The sequence below is a fragment of the Miscanthus floridulus genome, chromosome 17 (assembly GCF_019320115.1).
Source record: "Miscanthus floridulus cultivar M001 chromosome 17, ASM1932011v1, whole genome shotgun sequence".
Taxonomy (NCBI): domain Eukaryota; kingdom Viridiplantae; phylum Streptophyta; class Magnoliopsida; order Poales; family Poaceae; genus Miscanthus; species Miscanthus floridulus.
Window position 1 is genome coordinate 83,723 of NC_089596.1, and position 24,162 is coordinate 107,884.

The 24,162-nt window shown below is 51.8% G+C and overlaps 2 protein-coding genes across 3 annotated transcripts; one reads left to right on the forward strand and one right to left on the reverse strand.

Annotated features, from left to right (window-relative positions):
* Positions 1–4,672: 4,672 nt before the first annotated feature.
* On the forward strand, positions 4,673–5,035 carry LOC136518258 (uncharacterized). Its single transcript, XM_066511897.1, has one exon. It carries the CDS (start codon positions 4,673–4,675, stop codon positions 5,033–5,035), a length of 363 nt encoding a protein of 120 aa, XP_066367994.1.
* Positions 5,036–10,093: 5,058 nt separating this feature from the next.
* On the reverse strand, positions 10,094–21,019 carry LOC136516888 (rab GTPase-activating protein 22-like). 2 transcript variants are annotated; one of them, XM_066510381.1, is made up of 11 exons: positions 20,592–21,019; positions 20,413–20,508; positions 20,110–20,213; positions 19,739–20,001; positions 19,545–19,667; positions 19,365–19,423; positions 19,168–19,273; positions 18,968–19,065; positions 10,768–11,028; positions 10,525–10,608; positions 10,094–10,420 (listed from the first exon to the last, which is right to left on the reverse strand). In XM_066510381.1, the coding sequence occupies exons 1-11, from the start codon at positions 20,688–20,690 to the stop codon at positions 10,400–10,402; spliced, it is 1,314 nt and encodes a 437-aa protein (XP_066366478.1). In that variant the 5' UTR covers positions 20,691–21,019; the 3' UTR covers positions 10,094–10,399. The 2 variants fall into 2 exon arrangements, with proteins under 2 accessions (XP_066366478.1, XP_066366477.1); XM_066510380.1 differs by having other exon boundaries at positions 19,365–19,453.
* Between the last annotated feature and the right edge of the window lie 3,143 nt (positions 21,020–24,162).

The following is a 24,162-nucleotide window of genomic DNA, read 5'->3' on the forward strand; positions in this document are numbered from 1 at the left end:
AAACTACTTCAAACGACTTTATTGTTTTATCATTGAATGTAAACCACCTTGTTTTCCACAAACTGTCATTTTTGCCATGTTTTCCATGACCTGTCATCTTCGCTGCGCCATCGCTCGTGACCCATGTGGGTGACCACGCAAATCATGCATCTTTACAATTCCTTCCCCACTCATGTCTTGAGGTGGGGCTATTTAAGCAAAGGTAAGGCGAGCCTCTGAAGCGCACTCTGATCCCAACCTTCTTCATCCCTTATGACCTTACCATCAGACAAACTAGAGAACCCTTCAGTCACTCCTAGTCTCCTGTCGCCATGGCTACCCTATTCCTCCATCGACTATGGCCCCACTGGGAGAAGGCCTTCAAGATCAGCTTCTGCCATCACCTAGGCATGGCTATGTCCGCTCATCCTGGGTGTTAGAGGATGTTTCATGAAGATAGGGAGGAACGCCTCCATGGTATGGTCCCACTACTGATCGCCATCCACGCTTAGAGCATGCAGAATCAAACCATGGAGAGCTTTCATTGGAGGTTGGAGCAAGGGCCCTGATGATGGTGGATCTTCCAGAGATTTCACCGGAGCAAGTATCATTTTGTGTCATCTTCCTTCTCGGCCCCATGTATTGATATGGCCGGGGTGTTCCTCTCTCCTTTGGTCTATGGAGTAATCAGCTAAGGGAATAGATGGCCTCGTGGTTCTGCTTCTGCTCTTACACCCACTGCTCCTAGGGGGATGTTAGAGGAAGTTTTGTGAGGCTGTTCCCCATCTCGATTCTCCTATGTTGTTGGGTATGGGCTACCCCCATACACGTAAGGTCTTTGTTATTGTACATCTAGTAGTGTTGTTGAATTTATCAATAAAGAGTTATGTCAGGGACCTAATACCGGGGTACCCTAGGAGATAGAACCAATAACCATTAAATGTTAAAAACTTCCGGACGGACAAGGGCACCGCTACATTTTTTGCTCGAATAACGGGAGTTTGGTTCCGCCTTGCCCGATGCCTTTGGGCCAGCTTCACCTTGCCTGAGGGCTAAGAGCTAGTCTCCACCTCGCCCGACGCCTTTGGGCCAGCTCTGCCTCGCCCGAGGGCTTAGGGATAGACTCCGCCTCGCCCGACCCCTGAGGGCTAGGCTTGGTCTCACCCAAGGGGTAAGGGCCAGCTCTGCCTCGCCCGAGGGCTTAGGGATAGACTCCACCTTGTCTAACCCCTGAGGGCTGGGCTTAGTCTCTCCCAAGGGATAAGGGCTAGACTCCACCTCTCCCGATGTCTGAGGACAGACCTCGCCTCACCCGATGTCCAGAGACTAGTTTCGTCTCACCTGACAACCTCTCCCCGCTCCCTCATGATGATAGGTATAGGGTAGGACAAGACCTTTGGGTCAACCACAGCTTTGAGGACCATACCCTACGCCTCGGAAGGAAAAGTACTGCTAGGGAATGACGGGATAGGTGCTTTAGACCCTTCCAGGCGTAGCAGATCCTAAATAGTGTTGCGGGCGCGTGCTCTTTTCCCTACAAAGTTATAGGCACCGCCTTCAGCCCTCAGACATGGAACCCAACGTAGACATATGACAACCACTATGGTCTAGGAAAGGACTCACGTCCTCCACAAATGATGGATGTGCTGTCACCATGTTATGAGCCCAAGGGAGCAGTGCCCACTTCACGGCCCTTCAGGTCCACCAGATCAGAGCACTCGCTTTGGCCTCTAGACGTCCTCTCCGATCAGGAGGCCTTGCCCACAACGCTACTTCAGACCCTGACCCCACGTCCCTTTGATGGGGACTCATAGGAACTGGAAGGTGTGTGGAGCAAGGTTGGGTAAGGCTCATAAGTCAAAACCACTATACCAGAGTCCAAACCCTGCACGGAGCAGTACTTTGTAGCCATCTTGACATCCTACAGTAGCATCGACAGTATTGTAGGCGCTTACCATTCTCTCGCACCCACCGGAATGGACAACGAGGCTTGGTAGACATAAACAACAAGGCTGGGCAGCGTACGCACCCTTGCCCTCTCACTTGTAAAGTTGTACTCTTCATCTATAAAAGGGGATGTGCTTCCTCCAACAAAGGCATGGGCTTTTGACAACATAACACACATCACACATAGTCAAGCTACTACCAAGCTCTTGGCATCCTTTCGACCCTTCCATCAGAGACTTGGGACTAGTCCCTCTCTCAACCATTTGTACCCCCTGCTACGAACCATTTTTGGTGCTAATAACACTAGCAGCAACAGACTAGACGTAGGGACATTCAGCCCAAACCAGTATAAATCTTGTGTCCTTTAGCGCACCATCCGGGCCTAACACACATTACTATAAATTTACTTGCCGGTGCTTGTACGAAATAATGATAGTTGGCACGCCAGGTAGGGGACTTTGTGCTTTCCAAATCAAGCCTCGGATGGCCAACCACGCAATCAGTGGGGTCCTAGGTGCACATGTGCGTTTTGGTGACCTAGATTTCATCGTCACACTAGGAGGAGAGCTGGCGCTGGCCCACATGGCCGTCCAGTCTCTCCTTTCCATTAGCTTTAGCCACTAGAGGCTTGAGGGCCAGCACGGTGACTCCCTTGGACCCTAGTCATCCAGGGAGGCCTCGTGCTGCATCACCCTCTCTCCAAAATGCCACGTGTGGAGCACCCTGACAATGTTTCCATTTGGCCTCCGCAATGCCATGATGACCGCTGGCCACCTTCTAGCACTACGCATGGTTTAGCCACCCACAGACAATGAGTTCGTGGGGACAATTGAACATGATACGGAGACTCTCCACAGGCTCCTCACGGAGGGGCTAGGATCGTCCTCCAGCTCTGACTCTAGCAGGGGGAGCCATCACCCTTCCTAGGAATGCTTCATGGCGCAAACCCCCGAGGGGCACGTCGAAAGCGTCTCCGGGGAAGAGGCTACCCTGACAAGCAACCCTAATGATAGGTCTGGGGGGGAGGCAGCGGCCCCATCTTGCTTGAGGAAGGAGCAGCTGAGAGCTCGCAAGCTGGAGATCGATGAGGCCGGACAAGGGCTCATCTAGGAATACGCAGACATCAATCACGAGATTGCATGCCGTGAAGACGGTGGGTGCACGCGTGCCACAGCCCACACTATACACCAGAGGATCCTCACCGATGATGGGACCCTCCCTCACTTTGCTCAGGTGAGCCAAAACATTGCCACTATGATGACCTTGCTGCATGGCCTTCCGAAGGCCGCGACGTCCAAGGATCACCGAGCCCGCTGAGAAATCTGCACATTGCTCGAGCGTGCGATGGTGCAGCAGGCAGAAAGCTCATTGTCTCGATGACGCGAGCCCAACGCCAGCCAGTGCACACCCTCGGTGTGTCCCACCAAGGACACGTCCATTCACCAGACACCGCCAAGCAGTAGGCAGCACACTGCTACCCCAGTACATTAATGCCTCGGCCATGACCACGACGTGCGCAGCACCATCGACGCCCATAGGCGCACCCATGGTGATGCGGGGGAGGAAGCCCACCATGGCTACCATCCTCGATGTGGTGGGCGCTATGATAGCGGCGAGGACCGGAGCCCGAGCCCTGGCCTACCAGGCCCTTAGGCCTTCGGCTGACACATCCTCAACACTGCCTTCCCACCAAGGTACCGACTACCTACCAACATCCCTAAATATTCTGGGGAAACAAACCCCGAGCTTTGGCTCAAAGACTATTGGCTTGCATGTCAAGCCGGTGGTGCGAGTGATGGTGATTTCATTATTCGCAATCTCCCACTATTCTTGGCCGATTAAGCACGAGCGTGGTTGGAGCACCTACTGTCCAACGCCATTCAAAGTTGGGCGGATCTGATGGAGATCTTCGTGGGGAACTTCTAGGGCATGTACAAACACCCTAGAAACCCATGGGACCTCAAGAACTGCCGCCAGAAGGTCGATGAAACCCTCTACGAGTACATCCGGTGCTTCTCCCAGCAGTGCAATGAGCTCCCTAACATCACCGATGCTGACATGATAGGAGCCTTCCTATCCAGGACAACCTACGAGTCTTTGGTTCACAAGCTGGGGTGTAGGGGCCCATGGACCACCAAGGAGCTCCTAGACATCGCCACTAGCCATGCCCAAACCATGCTTTCCCAGCCAAACATCTATACAAGGATTGTGGTCTCATGTGCAAATACTTGTCCGGAGGCCTCAACAAAGGGGAGCAGGGGAAGGAACCTACCCCCACAGACGACACCAAGGAGAAGGACGATGCCTTCCTGACACTGAACGGTGCCCTCATGATCTTCAGAGGATCAGTGGCCTACGACTCCAAACGCCGCTAGAAGGTCACGCGCCGCGAGGTCTATACGGCTGGACCGGCCACACCTATCTTCCACCGGTGGTTAGAATTCACTATAACCTTCGACCAGACCAACCATCTAGATACCGTCCCACACTTGGGAAGGTACCCGCTTATTGTCGATCCAATCATTGGCCTAAAACAACTCACAAAAGTACTAATGGATGGAGGCAGCGACCTCAACATCATGTACGCCAAGACACTCGACGAGATGGGCATCGACCGAATGAACCTCCACCCCATCCGAGCACCTTTCCATGGCATCGTGCCTAGCGGATAGGCCATACCGCTAGGGTAGATCGATCTGCTTTCGGGGATCAGTCCAATTATAGGACTGAGACCCTCACCTTCAACATGGTAGGGTTCCTTGAAACCTTCCACGCCATCCTCAGACGTCCATGCTATGCGAAGTTCATGGCCGTCCCCAACTATACATACCTCAAGTTGAAGATGCCAGGCCCCCGTAGGGTCATCACCGTCGGCACCTCCTTCCGTTGCACCTACGAGTGCAAAGTCGAATGCTGCGGCCACGCCACAGCAATCGTCGCCTCTAAAGAGCTTGCCACCCTTAGGGAGGAGGTCGTTGAAGAAGCACCCGACGCAAAGAGGTCGTCCGAATTGTTTGAATCAGTGGAAGGATCCAAGGAGGTCCTCGTGGACCCCAGCAACTCTGAGGGCAAAAAAGTCCACATCGAAACTGAGCTCTCCTCCAAATAGGAAAGCGTGCTCGTCGACTTCCTCCACGATAACAAAGACATCTTTGCGTGGAAACCCTCGAATATGCCAAGCATCTCAAGGGAGGTCACCGAGCATACCTTGAAAATCCACCCAGGCTCCAAGCCGGTGAAGCAACGCCTGCGCCGCTTCGATGAGGAAAAACATAGGGCCATCAGCAAAGAGATAGCAAAACTGTTGGCTGCTGGGTTTATCAGGGAGGTATACCACCTAGAGTGGTTCGCAAATCTTGTTCTTGTGCGAAAGAAGAGCGACAAATGGAGGATGTGTGTTGACTACACGGGCCTCAACAAGGCATGTCCAAAGGACCTGTTTCCTTTGCAACGCATAGACCAAATAGTCGATTCTACCTTAGGGTGCAAAACCCTTTGCTTCCTTGATGCATATTCTGGCTATCACCAGATCACGATGAAAGAGTCCGACCAGCTCGCAATATCTTTTATCACCCCCTTCAGATCATTCTACTACATTTCAATGCTGTTCGGTCTGAAGAACACTGGGGCAACTTACCAGCGCTGCATGCTCAACTACTTCGGGGACCTCATCGGGCGGACTATTGAGGCCTACGTCGATGACATCATAGTTAAGTCCAAATAGGCTGACCACCTTGTCGCTGACCTCGAATGAACCTTTGCGAAACTCTAGGCAAATGGCATCAAACTCAATCCCAAAAAATGTATTTTTGGGGTCCCGAAGGGCATGCTACTCGGCTTCATTGTCTTCGAGCGTGGCATCGAAGCCAACCCGGAGAAGATCTCAGCCATCACAAGGATGGGCCCGATCCAGAAGATAAAGGGGGTTTAGCGGATCACGGGGTGCCTTGTCGTCCTCACCCGATTCATTTCGCGCCTCGGCGAATGAGGACTCCCCCTTTATCGACTCCTAAAGAAGTCCGACCGCTTTGAGTGGACAACCGAGGTTTAGGAGGTGCTTGACATGGTCAAGCAATTTCTAACCAAACCCCCGATCCTGGTTCCTCCAAGCAATGGAGAATCCCTCCTCCTGTACATAGCGGCCACCACGCAAGTGGTTAGCACCGCCTTAGTAGTAGAGCGAGAAGAAGAGGGGCACGCCTTCAAGGTGCAGCGCCCTGTATATTTCATCAGTGATGTATTATCCGACTCCAAAACCCGCTACTCCCAAATCCAAAAACTCCTCTACACCATCCTCATCACCAAAAGGAAGCTACGCCACTACTTCGAGTCACACCCTATGACAGTCATGATGTCGTTCCCCCTCAGCAAGGTCATCCGTAGCCAGGACGCTATAGGAAGAACCATGAAATGGGCGCTCGAGCTGATGGACCAGGGCATTACTTATGCCTCCCAAACGGCGATCAAATCTCAAGTACTGGCTAATTTCATCGCTGAGTGGACCGAAGTCCAGATGCCACCAGCAGTCGTCGATCAAGAATACTAGATGATGTACTTTGATGGATTGCTGATGAAAAAGGGCGCTAGTGTGGGACTGGTCTTCGTATCACCCCTTGGGGTCCATATGAGGTACATGGTTCGGCTCCATTTCCCCTCATCAAACAATATCACAGAATACGAAGCGCTCATCAACGGCCTATGAATCGCCATTGAGCTGGGCATCCGATGCCTCGACATCAGGGGCGACTCCCAGCTAGTCGTCGGCTAGGTCATAAAGGAGTCAAGCTGCCACGACACCAAGATGGTGGCATACTGCCAAGAAGTCCAATGACTAGAAGACAGATTTGATGGCCTCGAGCTCAATCACATCCTGAGGTGCCTCAACGAAGCAGCCGACGCACTCACAAAAGCAGCATCTAGCTGAGAGCCAGTGCTAACGGGTGTCTTCGCCAGCGATCAACACAAGCCCTCAGTGCGCTATAAGGGGTTGGAACAGGCCGACGATGGCCCATCTGATCTGACCCCAGAGGCCGACCCGCCAGTTGCTCCGCTCAACCCCGAGATCATGGAGCTTGAAGAGGATCCAGCAGTGGAGCCCAACCCCCTCAACGACTGGAGAACGCTTTACCTTGACTACCTCCTCCGCGACACACTATCGGCAGACAAGACGGAAGCCTAATGGCTCGCACGCCGTGCCAAGTCCTTCATTCTTGTAGAGGGCGAACTCTACAAACAGAGCCACGTCGGGATCCTACATCTCTTCATCCCCAGCAAATAGGGAAGACTTTTGCTGAGCGACATCCACGGCGGGGTCTACGGTCACCATGCCATGCCAAGGACCTTGGTTGGAAACACATTCTGATAGGGCTTCTACTAGCCCACCGCAGTAGCCGACATCGAGCAAATTATACGCACCTATGATGGGTGTTAGTACTACGCTCGACAGATTCACCTTTCGGCCCAAGCACTCTAGATGATCCCCATCACGTGGCCCTTCGTGGTCTGGGGGCTCGACCTGGTTGGGCCACTCAAAAAGGCACCCGGGGGCTTCACCCACCTACTTGTCACCATAGACAAATTTACAAAATGGATTGAAGCTCGACCGATCTCCATGATCAAATCCGAGCAAGCTATGTTGTTCTTCCTCGACAGCATCCATTGCTTTAGAGTACCAAACTCCATCATCATAGACAATGGCATGCAGTTCACTGGCAGGAAATTCATTTGATTCTATGATGAACAACACATCCGGATCGATTGGGCAGCCGTCGCGCACCCCCAGACGAACGGGCAGGTCGAGCGTGAAATGGCATGCTTCTGCAAGGCCTTAAGCCTAGGATCTTCAACCGGTTGAATAAGTTCGACGCACGCTGGCTTGCTGAACTCCCAGCGGTGCTCTGGAGCCTAAGGACAACTCCTAGCTAGGCCATCGGCTACACACCCTTCTTCATGGTCTACGGTTCTGAGGCTGTTCTCCCAACGGACCTTGACTATGGAGCACCAAGAATCAGAGCATACGACGAACAGGAGGCCGAGGCATCCCATCAAGACGCCATGGACCAGCTAGATGAAGCCTGTGACATCGCCCTCCTCCATTCGGCTAAGTACCAGCAGGCGTTGCGATGGTACCATAGCCGATGGGTGTGGGACCGAGCCTTCAACGTCGGGGACCTCATCCTCCGCCTCGTGCAGAGCAACAAGGACCGCCACAAGCTCTCCCTGCCTTGGGAGGGGCTGTACATCGTCACGGAAGTACTCCGCCCGGGCACCTACAAGTTGAAAACCATCAACGGCGAGATCTTCACCAACGCCTGGAACATTGAGTAGCTACGTTGTTTTTACCCTTAAATAAACGTATGTTTTCTCTTATCAGTTTTTGTCTTTACAAATCCCCAATTTTTAGTGACATCCGACCCCTACAAATCGCGAGGGGCCGGACCTCACTCAGGGGCTGATACAAATAATACAAGTACGTTTTGTAAACACTTCCTGCGATACCTTTGCAAACTTTATCTAAGTTTTTTTGTTCTTCTCATACCAAGTCCTAAAAAACTAAGATTTTAGGAACAAATTCTGAGCACAACTGGTAGGACTACGGGAGACCCACGCCCCAGCTGCTACAACCTCTTTGCTCACCAGCATAATCAGAACCAATTCACCCACATTCCTAGTTTTTTACAACTTGGGCCATGGGAAGGCATCGAAACCTCTTCACAAAAAAGAGGTTACTAAAAACTGTTTACCGTAACAAAAAATGGGAAATTTGTTCATTTTTGCACAAATTCACCATTTACAAAGTGATTTCATCATGCAAAGGACTAATGTACTCCTAAAATTCAAAGGACTGTTTGCTCAGGGGCTCCCCCAAACTTATTCGATTACAGTATCTGCTTAGCTTCACTACAAGTACTATTGCGGTTGCCGCGCCAAGCTCTCCATCGGCAAACGTCCGGGCACGCACACGGCCCAGTTCGTCTACTGTGGCCGCCACATGCTGCTCCTCATCGGCTATGTCCTATCACTTCGCGGGATCCTCGATGGCGCTGTCATCTGCAACGACGAGCACCACGCCGATGACTACGGTGTCCCTCCGCCGGGGCGCCCAGGGACTACGCCATTGTCATCAGCCGTGACCCCGATAACGGTGCCTCCGCCAGGATGCCCAAGGACTACACCATCATCATCAGCCACAACCCTGACAATGGCGTTGGGGCAGGAAGCGCCTTCCACGAAAGGAAAGCCGCAACCAACGATGGCAAAGTCAACGACGCACAGCACCCTCCGACGCCTTTCCTCCTTCGGCAGCGGTGACCCCTCCTCAACACAGGCGAACCGTGCCATCTCATCTACGGTGGATGACCTCCAGTTCGACATCGCGCTCTAGATTCACGAGTGAATCTGTGAGCTCTTCTCTCCCTAGCATTACCCTCTCTTACTTAGGGGCCGATGCATTCGGTGAAAAGAAAGGAAAAGAGGTGGCGGCTCAGAGGCTGGCGGAAAGGTGGGGTGAGAACTCCTTCCCCCCTATTTAAAGAGGGGGCTTAACAGCTAAGAAAAGGTGAAAGGTTCGAACAATAAACTCTACCAACCAAGGAGGACACCGAGCTGCTCAAGATGCTCAAGTACAAGAGCGTAGGCGAGTTGGGTGATTTACCCTTGAATACATTAAATGACTGATTTACCTTTATTTAAAAATAAATATAAAATGAAAAATATATCTTGCCCCACATATTTTGGTACTAGTCCCACCTAATTTGATATTATCCCCACCTAATTTGATGCCTCTAGGTATTTTCAGTTAAGTACCTCCTATAGGTATTTTTAGTTAAGTACCTCCTATTTTTCTACCGTCCGATCTCGCGCAATGAATGGTCCATATTTTTTCCAATCATTGTAAAATCTCTCTTTTTTATTATATGTTCTGCCATTTTTTTTTCTCAGTTTGTACTCACTCCGTTCCAAATCATAGGCCGTTCTAATTTTCTTAAAGAGACAACATTTTAAATTTGAAAATTGAAAAGATTTATGACATCAAATAGGTATATTATAAAAATATAATTAATAAGCAATCTAATGATATTTATTTTGCATCATGAATGTTATTACTTCATTATATATATTTGGTCAAACTTGAGATAATGATTATTCTTTAAGAAAGTTGAAATGCTTCTAATTTGAAACGGAGGGGGTACCTTAGATACAATGAGTTATATTTATGACGTCTCGCCATTGTATATGTAACATTCAAAAGCTACATACCACCTTCTTCCTTCGATACAACAAGTGGAAAGGAACAGAAACATGGGGTTTAATAATACTCTTTACGTGACAACAATTACTCTAAAATCTCTAGATATGCTGCTGCTCTTTGCAACCCAGTGTGGCGTGCAATCTCGGTACGTATCTTGCCATATGATGTTAGGATCTTTGCAACCCAGTGTTGCGTGCAATCTCGGTATCTCGCCATATGATGTTAGGATTTCTTTTCCTGCAACTGCCAAGAGAACAAATATTGCATAAGATTAGCAGGCAGCTAGTAAAGTAACGCAAATCCCGACTTACAAAAAGATAAAGAGGATCAATCAACAGTTAATTTACCTTTTTGTGGTACTTCCTATGAAGCTTCAGTGCAACATCGCAAGCCCTTTTCGCGTCTAGATTCCCATTAACATTATTCAATATCTGAACCAAGCAAAAAAGGAAAACACAATTTACATGAGGCTAAATTGCGCCAAACTTTAGATTTGGGAGCAAATAGCGATGCAGCCTCTATCCTTATGCATCTCTTTTGTAAGAACAAGTGAGAGTTTCTAGGTAAAGTAATCCCTTCAGCTAGCTTACCCTAATAATGTCATCAATCCCTCGAGCCTCTTGTAGAAGCTTTGGACTGTTCTCCTTCAGGACACTAGCAACCAGGAAAACGGAAATAGGGACAGGTCCATCACCACCATTTGCCCTGTTCTTCATATTCTCCCTCTCGTACTTGCCAAACTGACGTATTGATTTTACCTTTGGTTTAAATCCTTCAATTTTGTGGACTGCAGCCCCAGTCTCTTCATAAGTGTAGCAAATGTCAGGATCATATTCTAGAGCCCACATCATCTGCAGATACGATTCAGAACAATATGGTCATCAGTTGTCGGACCAATTTCTTCATACACCACATGCTAAAGAAAATAAGTTCGCCTACCCTCCTATGGTCTCTGAGCAGTTACCAATGGAAAAACACAGCAAATTTGTTTAGCCTTCATAAATCATAGTTGGAAAGAGCTCATAAATACAGTTCTTCACAATTAGCTCCTTTTCTTTGGTGGGGTGCTGTAGAGTTTAATGCTATTTGAGAGAAGATTAATATATACTGAGAATATTTGATGATATGTACTGAGCCATAGGAGTGCATGCTTGGAGGGCAACAAGACTCTCCAAGAGATAAGGAGGTTATCACAGGGTTGCAATCAATCATAAACTAACCACATCTGGAGATGCCTAATATACTTTAACAGTATTGAACATAGAGGGCTTCATGAATCTTCAATTTTTGTCTCTTTTTCCTGACAAAATACGTTGGCACGCCAAATACCACAAACTCAGCTTAAACCCATGTATATTCGAAACTAAATATCAAATAACGTTTTAGTGGCGTCATGTATGCTAGTCCCTAACACCTGGTAGTTTATAATTGTTTACTGGTCATGGCAACCTTAACAGTTTTTCAAATTATGCTCACAACATACAGAATTACTTAATTGTTGGATTACTGGTTTTACTGGGTACCAGTAGCAGTAGCTACTAGTGGAGACATGTTTCTTTCAGCTATTTTTTATTCAACGGTATGTTACATGTTGCATGCTGCAAGAAATTCTAAGATAATTTTGGGAGAAAAGTGATATATGGCTAGTAACCACCACGAGCTGTGGAATTGAGAAATTTTGAAATAAGACTTTTTAAAACCTGAAACCATAACCCAACGTGGGATCGGCATGTACTCAAACTGTTGTTTTTCTACCTATTAATACAACGACACGCAGCTTCCTGCATGTTTAAGGGAAAAAAAACAGAAACCATAAATTTCATGGTTGGAATCATTGTGCAAATAAAAGAAACCATCTACTATGTTGGACAGCTTTAGTGACCAAAAGTTGTTATCAACATATTTGAGCATTAGTCTGAAATTGTAGAAGAGAACAGAAGTAAACAACAGAGCAAAAGACTATGACAACAAGGATTTCTCATTCCTTGACAATCTGATGATATGGCTAGGAATCTGGGCACTCTATCAATGAACTGGAGGTGATTACATTGGCTGGATGAACTGGATAGCAGCAGCAGAAGAGATCGCCCTCCCTGGGAGGCTCTGATAGGTTAACTCTACTTCTGCTTGCCTCTAATCCCAGCCGCACTAGTGGTTATATTACCCACATGCGCGGCTGAGGGAATGCCGACGGGGGTGGGGAACATGTCGCGCACAGTCTTGGCGTTGAGTGCGCGGTAGTCGATGCAGAACCTCCACGAACCGTCCTTGCGCACGAGGAGGGCAGGTGACAAGAACGCCAACGTGCTGGGGTGGATGAGGCCCTGGTGGAGCATGTCGGCGCACTGCCGCTCTAGTTCGTCTTGAGCAGCTATGGGTAGCGGTAGGGGCGGACCGCGACTGGAGCCGTACCTGGAGAAGATGAATCCGATGATCACAGAGCAGGCCGACGGCAGCGAAAACAGGGTGTCGAAGATGTCGCTGAACTCGGCAGAGGGCCCACTGGAAGTAGAGAGACCGGTCCACTAGACGCGATGCCCCTAGCGCCAAAACGCCAAGGTTTGGCGGTCGAGGTCCCAAAGGATGGGGCCCGGGGGCTTTAGCCAGTGGCAGCCCAGCACGAGCTCATAGTCGACGAGGGGTAGGGCGAAGAGGTCGATGCAGAACTCGTCGTCGATGGAGATAGGCACGGCGGCGCAGATCCCGGAGGAGGGGACGCGATCCCCATTGGCGACCCCCACGGTGAGGCCGGGTTTTGGTGATGGCTGGAGACCGAGGCGGCGGACGGTGTCCTTGGCGATGAACGAATGCGTAGACCCTGAGTCCACAAGGGCACGGAGGGATGCGCCCGCGACGGAGGTGGCCAGGTGCATGGTGTCCACCGTTTTGATTCCGATGAGGGCGTGGAGGGAGATCTCGATGTTGTCGTCCGAGGTGGGCTCCTCCACCGGGCGTTGTCGATGGGAGTGTCGTCGTTGTTGGCCCAAATGGATCTCAGATTCAGATTTGGGAACTGCTAGAGGGCAGCTTGGCCATAGGCCGCTTGGATTGAAAGTAAAGTTGCAAAGCTTGTGATACAAGAAGGTCCTAGCCTCTGCTCTTATAGAGCCGACGCCCTCTACCTACTCCAACATATTCTACTACCACTAAAGTAGATGCTAAGCATATTCCTAATACAAGGCTTGGAAGCCAAGGAAAGTAAATTGCAGAAACGTAACATACAAGTGTTACCGAGCACTAGGCTTATCTATCAATTCCCCCCTAAGCCTTGTGCCGAGCACTGGAGGTGATTTGTTGTAGCCCAATCCTCTCCCTCATCCCTTGGAACTTGGACTTCCCCAGCGACTTGGTAAGGATATCAGCCAGCTGATCAGTGGTGGCAATGTGGCTTCTCTCATGGAAGACAGGATTCTTGGCCAGAGCTAGAGCAGACTTGCTGTCCACCTTCAGCTCAACCACATCCACCTTTCTGCCAAGGAGCTCTGCCAGCATCCTTGACAACCATAGTGCCTGAGTTGTTGCAGTGATGGTGGCCATGTACTCTGCTTCACAGCTCGAAAGGGCCACCACCTTCTGCTTGAGGGACTGCCAGCTGACCAAGCAATCACCGAGGAAAAACATAGTCCCGGTCGTGCTCTTGCTAGTGTCCACATCGTCGGCGAGGTCGCTGTCGCAGTAGCCGACGAAGCATGTTGTGTCAGCGGCCCTGGCGTAGTGAAGCTCATAGTCCAGGGTGCCCGCCACATAGCGTAGGATGCGCTTGATGGTCTGCAGATGCTCCATCATGGGCCGCTCCATGAACCGGCTCACATACCCAACGGCGAACGCTAGGTCCCGCCGGCTATGGACCAGGTAGCGCAAGCTCCCGATCAGCCGCCGGTAATGGGTCACATCGATCTCCTCCGCCGTGCTATCCCGACTGAGCTTGAGCCGCTCCTCCATTGGGGTATGGGCCGGATTGCAGTCCGTCATGCCACCGAGCTTAAGGATGCACTTGGCGTAGTGGGTTTGGCGGAGGGCGATGCCGCTAGCATCCTAGCGCACATCGCCGCCAAGGTAGGAGAAGAGGCCTAGGTCACTCATGTCGAACGTCTTCTTCACTGCGCCTTGAACGCCTCCACCTTTTCATTAGCGCCGGTGATGATGAGGTCATCGACGTAGACGCTGACCAGCAGGACATTGCGTCCGCTGCCGTGCTGGTAGACCACCGCCTCTCATGCGCGCTCTGCTGGAAGCCCATCTTCTTGACTGTGGCGTCGAGCTTCGTGTTCCAGGCGCGCGTGGCCTGCCGCAGGCCGTAGAGGGCCTTGCACAGGCGGTACACCTTGCCTTCTTCTCCAGCAACGGCGAAGCCCGGTGGCTGGCGCACGTATACCTCCTCTTTGAGATCGCCGTTGAGGAAGGCAGACTTGACGTCCATGTCGTGGACTCGCCACCCTTCACAAGCCGCCAGCGCGAGGACTCGGACCGACTCCAGTCGATTTGCTGAACCAAGCCGCGTGCCACCGGCCGCGCCTTATGCTTGATCACCGCGCCCTGCTCGTCCTTCTTGAGCTTGAACAACCATTTGAGGGTGATGGGCGGTGGCCGCCGGACAATGGCACCAACTCCCAGGTGTGGTTCTGCTCGACAGACTTCAGCTCCTACTCCATCGCCACCCGCCACGCCGAATCACCCTACGCCTCAGCATAAGTGGTCGGCTCACCGGCGTGCGTCAGATGAAGCTAGGCGAAGAGCTGCTCTGCCTGGGTCTAGTGGAGACCAGTCGCCGAGGATGTTCGCCACCGTGCGTTATCAGAGGGGTTCATTGTCGTAGAAAGCATCCAGGCGGTCTTCATCGTCCTCCAGCGGCGTCGCATACTCGATCTCTGGTTGCCCTGCGTGCGCTAATGTTGCAGATGCCGTAGCTGGGGACGGGGCTGGAGTGGTCGGCAGAGGTCCTGGAGTGGTCGGCAAGGGTGCTGGAGTGGTCGGCGAGGCCGCCGATGGGCTGCCGACCGCCGGATTTGGTGAAGGCAAGCGTAGCGAAGCAGATGCACTCGATGCTCCCCTGCTTCTACAGCCCATGCATAGTCGACGGTGAATTCGCGCAGAACTGTCGTTGATCCATCATCAGCCGCCTTGTCCCACGGCCAGCCGCGGCCTTCGTCTTACACGATGTCACGCGCCACCTACACACGTTGCGTCACCGGATCGAGCACACGATAGGCCTTAGCCCCTACAGCGTAGCTGATGAAGACCCCCGACGAGCTGCGGTCGTTGAGCTTGCCGACATGGTTGAGCTCCTTGACGAATGTCAGGTAGCCGAAAACGGGCAGGTAGCCGACCGCCGGCTTGTGCCCATGCCAGGCCTCATACGGCGTTTTGCCGTCAAGGGCCTTGGTCGGAGAGCGGTTCAGCAGGTGCACGGCGGTCATCAGGGCCTCGCCCCAGTAGATCGCCGGCATGCCCCGCTGCTTGAGAAGCACGCGTGCCGCAGCCACCACCACCTGCTTTCGGCGCTCAACCATGCCGTTCTGCTGCGGTGAGTAGGGCACGGAGTAGTGGTGCTGAATCCCCTCGTCAGCGTAGTACTTGGCGAAGTCGGCAACAGTGAACTCGCCGCTGTTGTTTGTGCGGAGCACCCGAAGCTTGCGGCCGCACTCCTCCGTGGCTGCCTGATGGCGCTTGGCGTCCGCAGCTGTCGACTTGGTGTTGAGCAGCATGGCCCACATGTAGCGAAAGGCGTCGTCGACCAGGAGGAAGTAGCGCCAACCTCTAGGTGTGGCCGGAGTCACAGGGCCGCAGAGGTCCCCGTGTACGAGCTCCAGCTTCTTGGTGGTGCGGATGTTCGCCTAGCGGGGGAAGGGAAGTCACCGCTGCTTGGTGAGGACGCAAGTGTCACAGAGTTGCTCCCTGTGCTCGACTTGCGGCATGCCCCACACCATCTCCTTGTTGCTGAGCTGCTTCAGGGCCTCGAAATTGAGGTGCCCAAAGCGCTCGTGCCACCGCCAAGCATTGTCATCGCGCGTGCTGCGAGACACACGGCCTACGCCACATGCACATGAAGCACGTAAAGGCGGTTGCTTCCCCGATTCACCTTGACGAGAAGACGACAGTTTCTGTCCTAGAGGCACAGCACACCATCCTCAATCTCCACGCGCGAGCCATTCTCATCCAGCTGTCCTAAGCTGATGACAGAGTTCCTCAGCACGGGGGTGTAGTAGACACTGATGAGCACCTGGTGCTCGCCGGTCTTGGCCTTGAAGATGACCGAGCCAACGCCCTTGATCTCAATGGTAGAGGCGTCCCCGAACTTGACAAAGCCACGCACGTTGGAGTCCAAGTCGGAGAAGAACTCGCGCCGACCAGTCATGTGGTGCGTGGCGCCGATGTCGAGGTACCAGCCGCGATCTTGTCGTCGATGTAACCAGTGCCGAGGAAGGCGTGGGCACGCGGCTCGTCGAGGTGGAGAATACGGAGCCGACCGGCGCGGGAGGGGGAAAGGTTGAAACTTTCTCTTCCTCCTCTATTTCTTGCCGCAGCTCGACGCACCCGTGCACCAGGAACAGAGCAGGCTCCCCCTCCTCTGCTTACGCGACGTGAGCTTGCCCGCTACGACGCTGCTACAGAGGAAGGCGGCAAACCTTGGCCCAATGGCCAGTCTCGCCGCAGTTGAGGCAGGTATCATCCCGGGTCGCCTTGCGCTCGTCGATGGCGCCGCCATCAGCACCGCCCTGCCCTCGGGGTCCCTTGTCCTCCTTGCCACCGGCGTGCGGCCACGGTGCGCACCACACCGCTCCAGCGAAGGCGAGATCCCGCGGCGCCTCCATCTCCTCTCGCAGGTGGGCACTCCATCTCTCGCAGTGCGGCAGCGGTGGCGGCCATGGCTTCAGCCACAACCACTGCACACGTGGCTGCTGCGACTGCCTGCCTCTGCGGCAGCAAGGCTCGTGGCGCGGTCGTCGCCTAGAACCCCCTGCACCATGCCTCCACCCTCGATGGGGTTGATCACCACTCCAACAGCGGTGGCGGCACGCCTGGCTCTCGCTGCTGGTAGACATGGCTACTCACTGGTCTCTCTAGAACCCTACAGTTCTGATACCAATTGTTGGCCCAAATGGATCTCAGATTCAAATTTAGGAACTACTACAGGGCAGCTTAACCCTTGTGATACATGAAGGTCCTAGCCTCTGGTCTTAATAGAACTGGCGTCCTCTACCTACTCCAACATATTCTACTACCACTAAAGTGGATGCTGAGCATACTCCTAATATAAGGCTTGGAAGCCAAGGAAAGTAAATTGTAGAAAAGTAAGATACAAGTGCTACCGAGCACTAGGCTTATCTATCAGTCATCGAGCTCCATCATGTACAGGCCCTTCATTTTGCAGGATTTGTGGTGATCCTTGGTGAGCTTCTTCAGACAAGTTAAGCAGAGGCCGTCGGCGTGGCGCTGGGCCATCTCCTAAGAAGTCAGGCCCTTGAACCGAGCACTGAAAGGCTGTGGCACGCCCTTGGTGGGTGCCGGCGGCGTCGGGATGGCGCCCTCGGCGGTCGAAGGCGGGGTATGCTGCGCTGAAACAGCCGCAGAGGGACGTGGGCGGGCCGCTAGGTTGGCGCGAGGCGGAACGCACGCACGGAGGAGGCTGGGTCATCGTCGTCATCGTCTAGTTCCAGGCGGCGCTCGAAGGCCCGGGCGAGCCCCATGGCGTCGCCAAGGGACTATGGGCACTGCAGTTCGACGTCCTGCAGGGGGTTGTGCAGGCCACCCGTGAAGATGTCAATCTAGTCCTGTTCGTTGAGGTTGCGGCAGCGGGCGTGCGGCGTAGCTTCATGAGGGCGTCGAGGGGGTTGCTGCGCATCGGAGGGTCGAACGCGCGCTGGACCTTGTCAACGAAGGCCGGCCAGGTGGGCGCGCCGTGGTTCTGCTCCAGGCGGTAATACCAATCCTGGGCAGCGCCCTCCATGCATACCAGACGCGCTCGTCGTTCAGTGTGCGGTGGGCGTGGAAGAACTGCTCTACCTTGTAGAGCAATGTCACCGGGTCAGTGTTGCCATCGTACCGTGGGGAGCGGAGTTTGTGCGCTGTCGGCTCACACGGCGGTGGGTTGGAGGTCTCCGCCTTTTCAGGCGCCTTGTTGTGGTCGAAGGTGCCGGAGGCCATCTTCTTGGACTGTAGGTGGTTGACGGCTAATCTCCCTTGATCGTCGTGACCTCGCTCTTGATAGAGGAGATGTCGGAGCGGACGACATTCATGGCGGCCAGGAGATCGGTTGTGGAGGAGTCGCCCATTGCTGGCCAGAGGATTGGGTGGATACCAACGATACCAAGATGATATGGCTAGGAAGGCACTCTATTGATGAACTGGAGGTGATTACAGTGGCTGGATGAACTGGATAGCAGCAGCAGAGGAGATCGCCCTCCATGGGAGGCTCTAATCAATTAACTCTACATCTGCTTGCCTCTAATCCCAGACGCACTAGTGGTTATATTACCCACAGCCACATGCGTGGCTGAGGAGACTTCCTACTATTATTAGCTAATTGACCATGCACTCTAGCACTAGAGGGAGCCGCACACCCACATGAGCGGCTGAGGACACAGCTAGCCGATCCAATTGACCAGGCTCTAGCCACTAGAGGCAGCCACACCCTTCTTCTTTGTAATATAGTGCTGCCCAATGAATGAGTCCACAACATCTGAGGACTAGAATAAAGGCCAATGGTCCTAGTTCAAATATTACACCTCATATGGGTAGATGCATTGAATGTTCCAGATTCAAAGTCACATGTCAGGATGTAACATTTACCTCCCAAAGGTACAAGGAGTCCCCGAATGATAGTTCTCGCCGGAACAATACCATGAACATGCGGAATGCAAAGAGATAGTCACCCCCGCCAAGTGTTTCTGTGTTGAAGAGTCGACAAGAACCAATTGCAGGATGTAAAACCAGCAAAATGTTGACACAGAATTCAATGTCTAACAGCCCTACAAGTCTTTGTTCCATACCTAGGTGGCCATGTAACTTTGGATCGAGCACCTGAATGATAGAAGCAAGATGCTGAAGCTGGTTTTCCACCCCAACAGACTGTTGTGTGCATCTGAAATTGCCTCGCTTGAAAATTTTTGAAAGATGGTGATTAAAAGATTTAGAAGAATGATGTCACAAGGAAAAGCACAGGACAGCTAGATGGAGAAGTTTATACCAGTCTACGCATCAATCTCTCAAAGCACCAAAATGCATCTGCTTCATCGTTGAGTAGAACTATCATGGGTGAACATAAATCACTCATTCCTAATTAATTAAGAGGGGCGGAGAAAAAACCTTATCTCAGATTTCCTTGCGGGCAATAAACAAGGCCACTGTGCAAGTAAGAGGCACTAACCTTGACAATAACCAACTTCTTTGTCAATCCATGCATAGACAGCCAGAATATCCCACAACTTTGAAAGATTATCTTTGTTCTCGTAAAATACCATGGTGCGGTCAGTGCGCAGAACATCAAGGCCTATCATGCAGCAGTTATGTAAGGAGGAAGAAAATAATGGCAGGTCATAGGAAGAGAAGAATCGACCTTACCTATTTGATGTAACGTAAGCTTCCAGTCAATGATTTGTTTATCCAAGACACGGTTCACGGAGTTGTCAACATCAATTCCATTTCCACTGCTGCCGCTGGTGGTGATTGAAGTACCTTGCGTGTCTGAAGTAGCCTCAAGTAATACCAATGGATCCTTAATAGGGAATCCATCCTCGGTTATAATCGGGGCGGTGATAATTTTACCACTGCCAACATGAGAATCCATTTCTTTGCATTCTTGCTTCCATCTGGCATACTGCATCCTGATCATTGTTGTTCATTCAAGGAAAAGAATATATATTCAGTCCATTGGTTGAGAAAGGAAGGGAGGTACGGTAGCAGTGAAGAGAAAGGGTGGTTCACGGATGGACCTTCTCCGCTCCCTAATCTGGTCCCTCTCATCGAAGGTGCTGCCAGGGTCAAAGCAGCCGAGCAAGAACTCCCAAACCTCTCCCCTGATCGCGGGGTGCACACCCTGACATAATTTTTTTTAAGGGATTAGTGAAATGAAATTGGGTGCGGGACGGGTGTGAGCAAGGATGGACTTGAAATTGCATTTCACTAATTTCATTTCATTTCACCCTGACATAGAATACGTACGTAGGCCTTGTTTTCAATTTATTTATCTATATTAGTGAAAAAATAAAATGGAACTCCAATGAACTGTACCCTACCCCTCTCTGTATGCGGCTGAGAACAGAGGCGATATCCAGGCATCCGTCACGCGTGAAGGCAGCATGCCATTTCCGAACGCTCAGTGTCTTCCCCGCCTGAAATGAAAGTGAAAACAAGTCAACTCAAATTAACATGGGGTGGGGATCTCATCTCGAACCAATCGGGGGCTTCCACTCACCTTGATCTTGAACTTGGTGTTGGGGACGTTTTGGCTGCAATCGGGGCGGACCTGGTAGAAGGAATCGGCGGCTTGCCCGCTGCTGCCCCATCTCTTCATGGATTCCCTTCCCTTCCCTTACCTTCTTCTACCTGCTACTAGTACCACAACTATCCGCAGCAACAGATCTACCCTCTTCCTCTCAACAAGTATGAATGAACGGATCAAGAAGAGTAAGGTCGTACGGGGCGGGAGGAAGAGAGCTGAGCTGAGCTGGATCGAGGGAGAAAGGGAACCGGGATCCCGGGAGGAAGATCGCCAGCGAGCGGTTGTTAGGTTGGGCGGGTCAGCTCCAACCGCAGCTCCAGCTTCAGATCCCCTCCAGGCTACAGCTACAGCTAGCGGACGCTGCGCTGTGCTGCACCTGCACGCTGCACAGGCGACCTCCTTTTTTTAGTTTCCTCTTGACCAAAAAAAAAGGAACAGTTCCCCAGTAGATGATAAAATGCAATACCATTAAAAAATTATTCCACATAAAACCGAATGCTTTAAAACAAAATCTCCTCTTATAAAGCAAAACCTGCACCATAACATTCCATGTCATCGCTTCAAACTTATCAGCCGTACCGTTTTAGCAAAATAACAATACCTTCATCTCACAACAAATCAGCATCAGCATCGTCCATTTTTTCAGTCAGCCAACACAGGGACGACTTTACGCTCCGACAGTTTCCATGCTTGCGTGCACTACCATTTGTTTCTTCTTCTCTCCTCTCTTGCTAACCAGTGTATATATCAGGCAGCACCCCATCTATCATTCTCACCGAACCAGAACCTATTCTCCAAAGTAGTATAAGCTCATGCTGCTATGTTTGAGTTGAGTTGGATGCATTGTTCTCCTTGGCTCCTTCCATCCATTAGTACAAGTAATCATCTATCTTCTATATATAGTTATATTACATACAATTCTCTAATTTCTAGTTTCTACTGATTAGTTGGTGAGATTTTACTGATTATCACAGTTCCTAATTTTGCTTAATAACATATAAGAGATTCACCATCATCACAGTTCCTGATTTTGCTTTCCACTACTTAATTACAAATGTTCTTACATGAACGTGACAGGTAATTCTGATCTCCATTCTACGCATAATGAACTTATCTTGCAAACCCCCCCCCCCCCCCCCCCCCCACCCACCCAGCAGCTCCATTACCTCCTCTACGCACAATTCATTTTTGGGCATGAGAGCAAGAACTATTTTGACGATACAATGATTAATAGTGTAGAATAATGTACCTGAAGCCGGCGCATATGGAAGCTCAGCCAAACGAGGCCCAAGCAAAGAAGTGAATAAAATGTTATTTTTTGGCTAAGGTGGATCATGAGAAAGGCCCCATTTATTTGGGATTTTGGTTACTTTTAGAATACTACATTTTGGACTTTTCAAAAGCCAAACAACTCCCATAAGCTAAAAGCCCACAAGCTCATTAGTTTCTTGCTTTTGACTTCCGATAGCTTTTTAACTTTTGAAAGCTCCAAAAGCTCCTAGAAAACCCAAACAAACAGGTCCAAAGGGAGCGATGATAGAGAGAAGAGGATGGGGCCCGAGGTGGATCTAGACCATTTTTATGTGGTGTCCTGTTGTCACACGTCCAACGCGGGCTACTTCCCAAGATGGAATAAACGGGCCAACAACGGCCTAAGAGGAGGAGGCGCCGGGTGCCCCAACCCTGCGCCCTAATGGGCCGGCCGCCTAGGGGCAGGGGGCGCATGCGCCGCAGCCGCCGCCGCCGACGACGATGACGTCATCAATCGTTATCTAGTTACCTTAGTTGAGTCCTAGTAGATTTGAAAAGAGTTGGTTAGTTAAGGAATCGAGTTTGAGTTTGTTAGGAAAGGAGAATTCAAATCTTACTAGGAGGATGTAACTGTTAGGATCAAGAAAAGAATAGCCGAAAGGCCTTTACCCCTCTCTCTCTAACGTCGCTGCCCTCTCTCCTTGTTCTCTCCTGCGCCACCGCCGCCCCTAGCTTCTTCCCTAGGACGACGCCGCCGCCTCCACCTCCATAGCCGCCGCCCCCAAGGTCACCTCCCGGGCCACGCTCGTTACAGTGGTATCCGGAGACCAACACGATCCTTCGGGCAGCTGCTCTAGGAGTTCTCCTCCAACCTCAGCGTCAAGTTGGACGAGATGCACCAGCAGGTCAGCGACCTCAACACCCGCCTCCACGACATCGAACGGGTACAGATCCATGGAGCAAACATCGTGGATGAACAGGCAAGGCTCAACCACGAGGCTACCATGGAGGAGCTCGCTGCTGAGACAAAGCGTGTCATAATCGCCGCCGGCAGATCCTACCTCCAGAGCAAACTCGAGGAACCCCACTCCTCTGACACTCCACAGATCGCAAACGAGGTCGCCAACACCTCGCTCCCGACAATGGACATACAGCTGGTGCAAGGCTCTCCATCTTAGGAGCACCAACCCGCTACTCAGCCGACGACCCACGACGTTCAGCACCTGCCCCATCAGGACGCCGGCATGCTGGCACCGGAGGCGCCCGCTCCACCGTCTAAGGAATCACCCCAGGCGCCGACATACCAACTATACCCGCGCCAGCCATCCGTTATGGCGCGACTGCCGATGCCGACATTTGATGGTTCTACGGATCCATTACCATGGATCTCGAGGATGCAACACCTCTTCCGGCTACAGGACACCCCACCAGATGCTCAGGTTCGATTTGCAGCTTTTCACCTCACTGATGCAGCACAGCACTGGTATACATAGATGATGCAGGAGGCGCCGCTAGCAGATTGAGCGGCATTCACGAAGTCCCTACTCCATGAATTCGGCCACCTGCCAGATCAGCATGCCGCGAACGACTTCACTCAATACGGCGACAGGCTGAACGACTACATCGACGCCTTCCGGGCTTATGCAGCACGTGTTGGCATCACCAGCGAGCCGCATCAAGTCAACCTCTTCATCAGCAGCCTTCCACACCAGCTTCGGGAGGCGGTCACTGCATATCGCCCGCAGGAGATGGAGGTAGCCATCCTCCTAGCCCACGGCCTGGACGACACGACAGCTACTCACGTTCTCGCTTCACCAGCTTGCGTTCCAGTTCAGCAACATCACCGAGACATGCAGGCGGCTGGGGAGTCCATACTCCCTCAACCTACACTGACGCCGACATCGACACCACAGGCGCGCATCTTCCGACACGGCTACACCTCCTTAGCCGACCTCGTGGCATGTCGGAAACAACAGATCCCTCCGACAGCATCGACGTCAACGAATCGTCCACTAGCTTCCCACTCTACGCCAATGAGCACAACCGAGGACGCTCCACACCCCATCGACATCAGTGACATCCTCGCTCAGCTCCGCATGGCTAGTGGGGATGAACGAGAGCTCCAGATCATCTACGACACCATCGTGGTTCAGGCAGCAGCTCCAGCTTGGACGCTTCGAGAAGGCGTCAACCGCCTCTACGTCTCGGCCACCTCACCGCTACTTCAGGACGCCCTGGAGTCACTTGGTACGACATCTCCAAACCTCCTTGCAATTGGCTTTCATCCAGTAGC

Coding starts and splice junctions, on each gene's coding strand:
- LOC136516888 (XM_066510380.1), bottom strand. CDS start 20,690: ATGAAGAGATGGGGCAGCAGCGGGCAAGCCGCCGATTCCTTCTACCAG. Junction 20,214..20,412: donor TCAGCCGCATACAGAGAGGG/GTAGGGTACAGT, acceptor AAATTATGTCAG/GGTGTGCACCCCGCGATCAG. Junction 10,609..10,767: donor GGATTGATGACATTATTAGG/GTAAGCTAGCTG, acceptor TGCTTGGTTCAG/ATATTGAATAATGTTAATGG.
- LOC136518258 (XM_066511897.1), top strand. CDS start 4,673: ATGGTAGGGTTCCTTGAAACCTTCCACGCCATCCTCAGACGTCCATGC.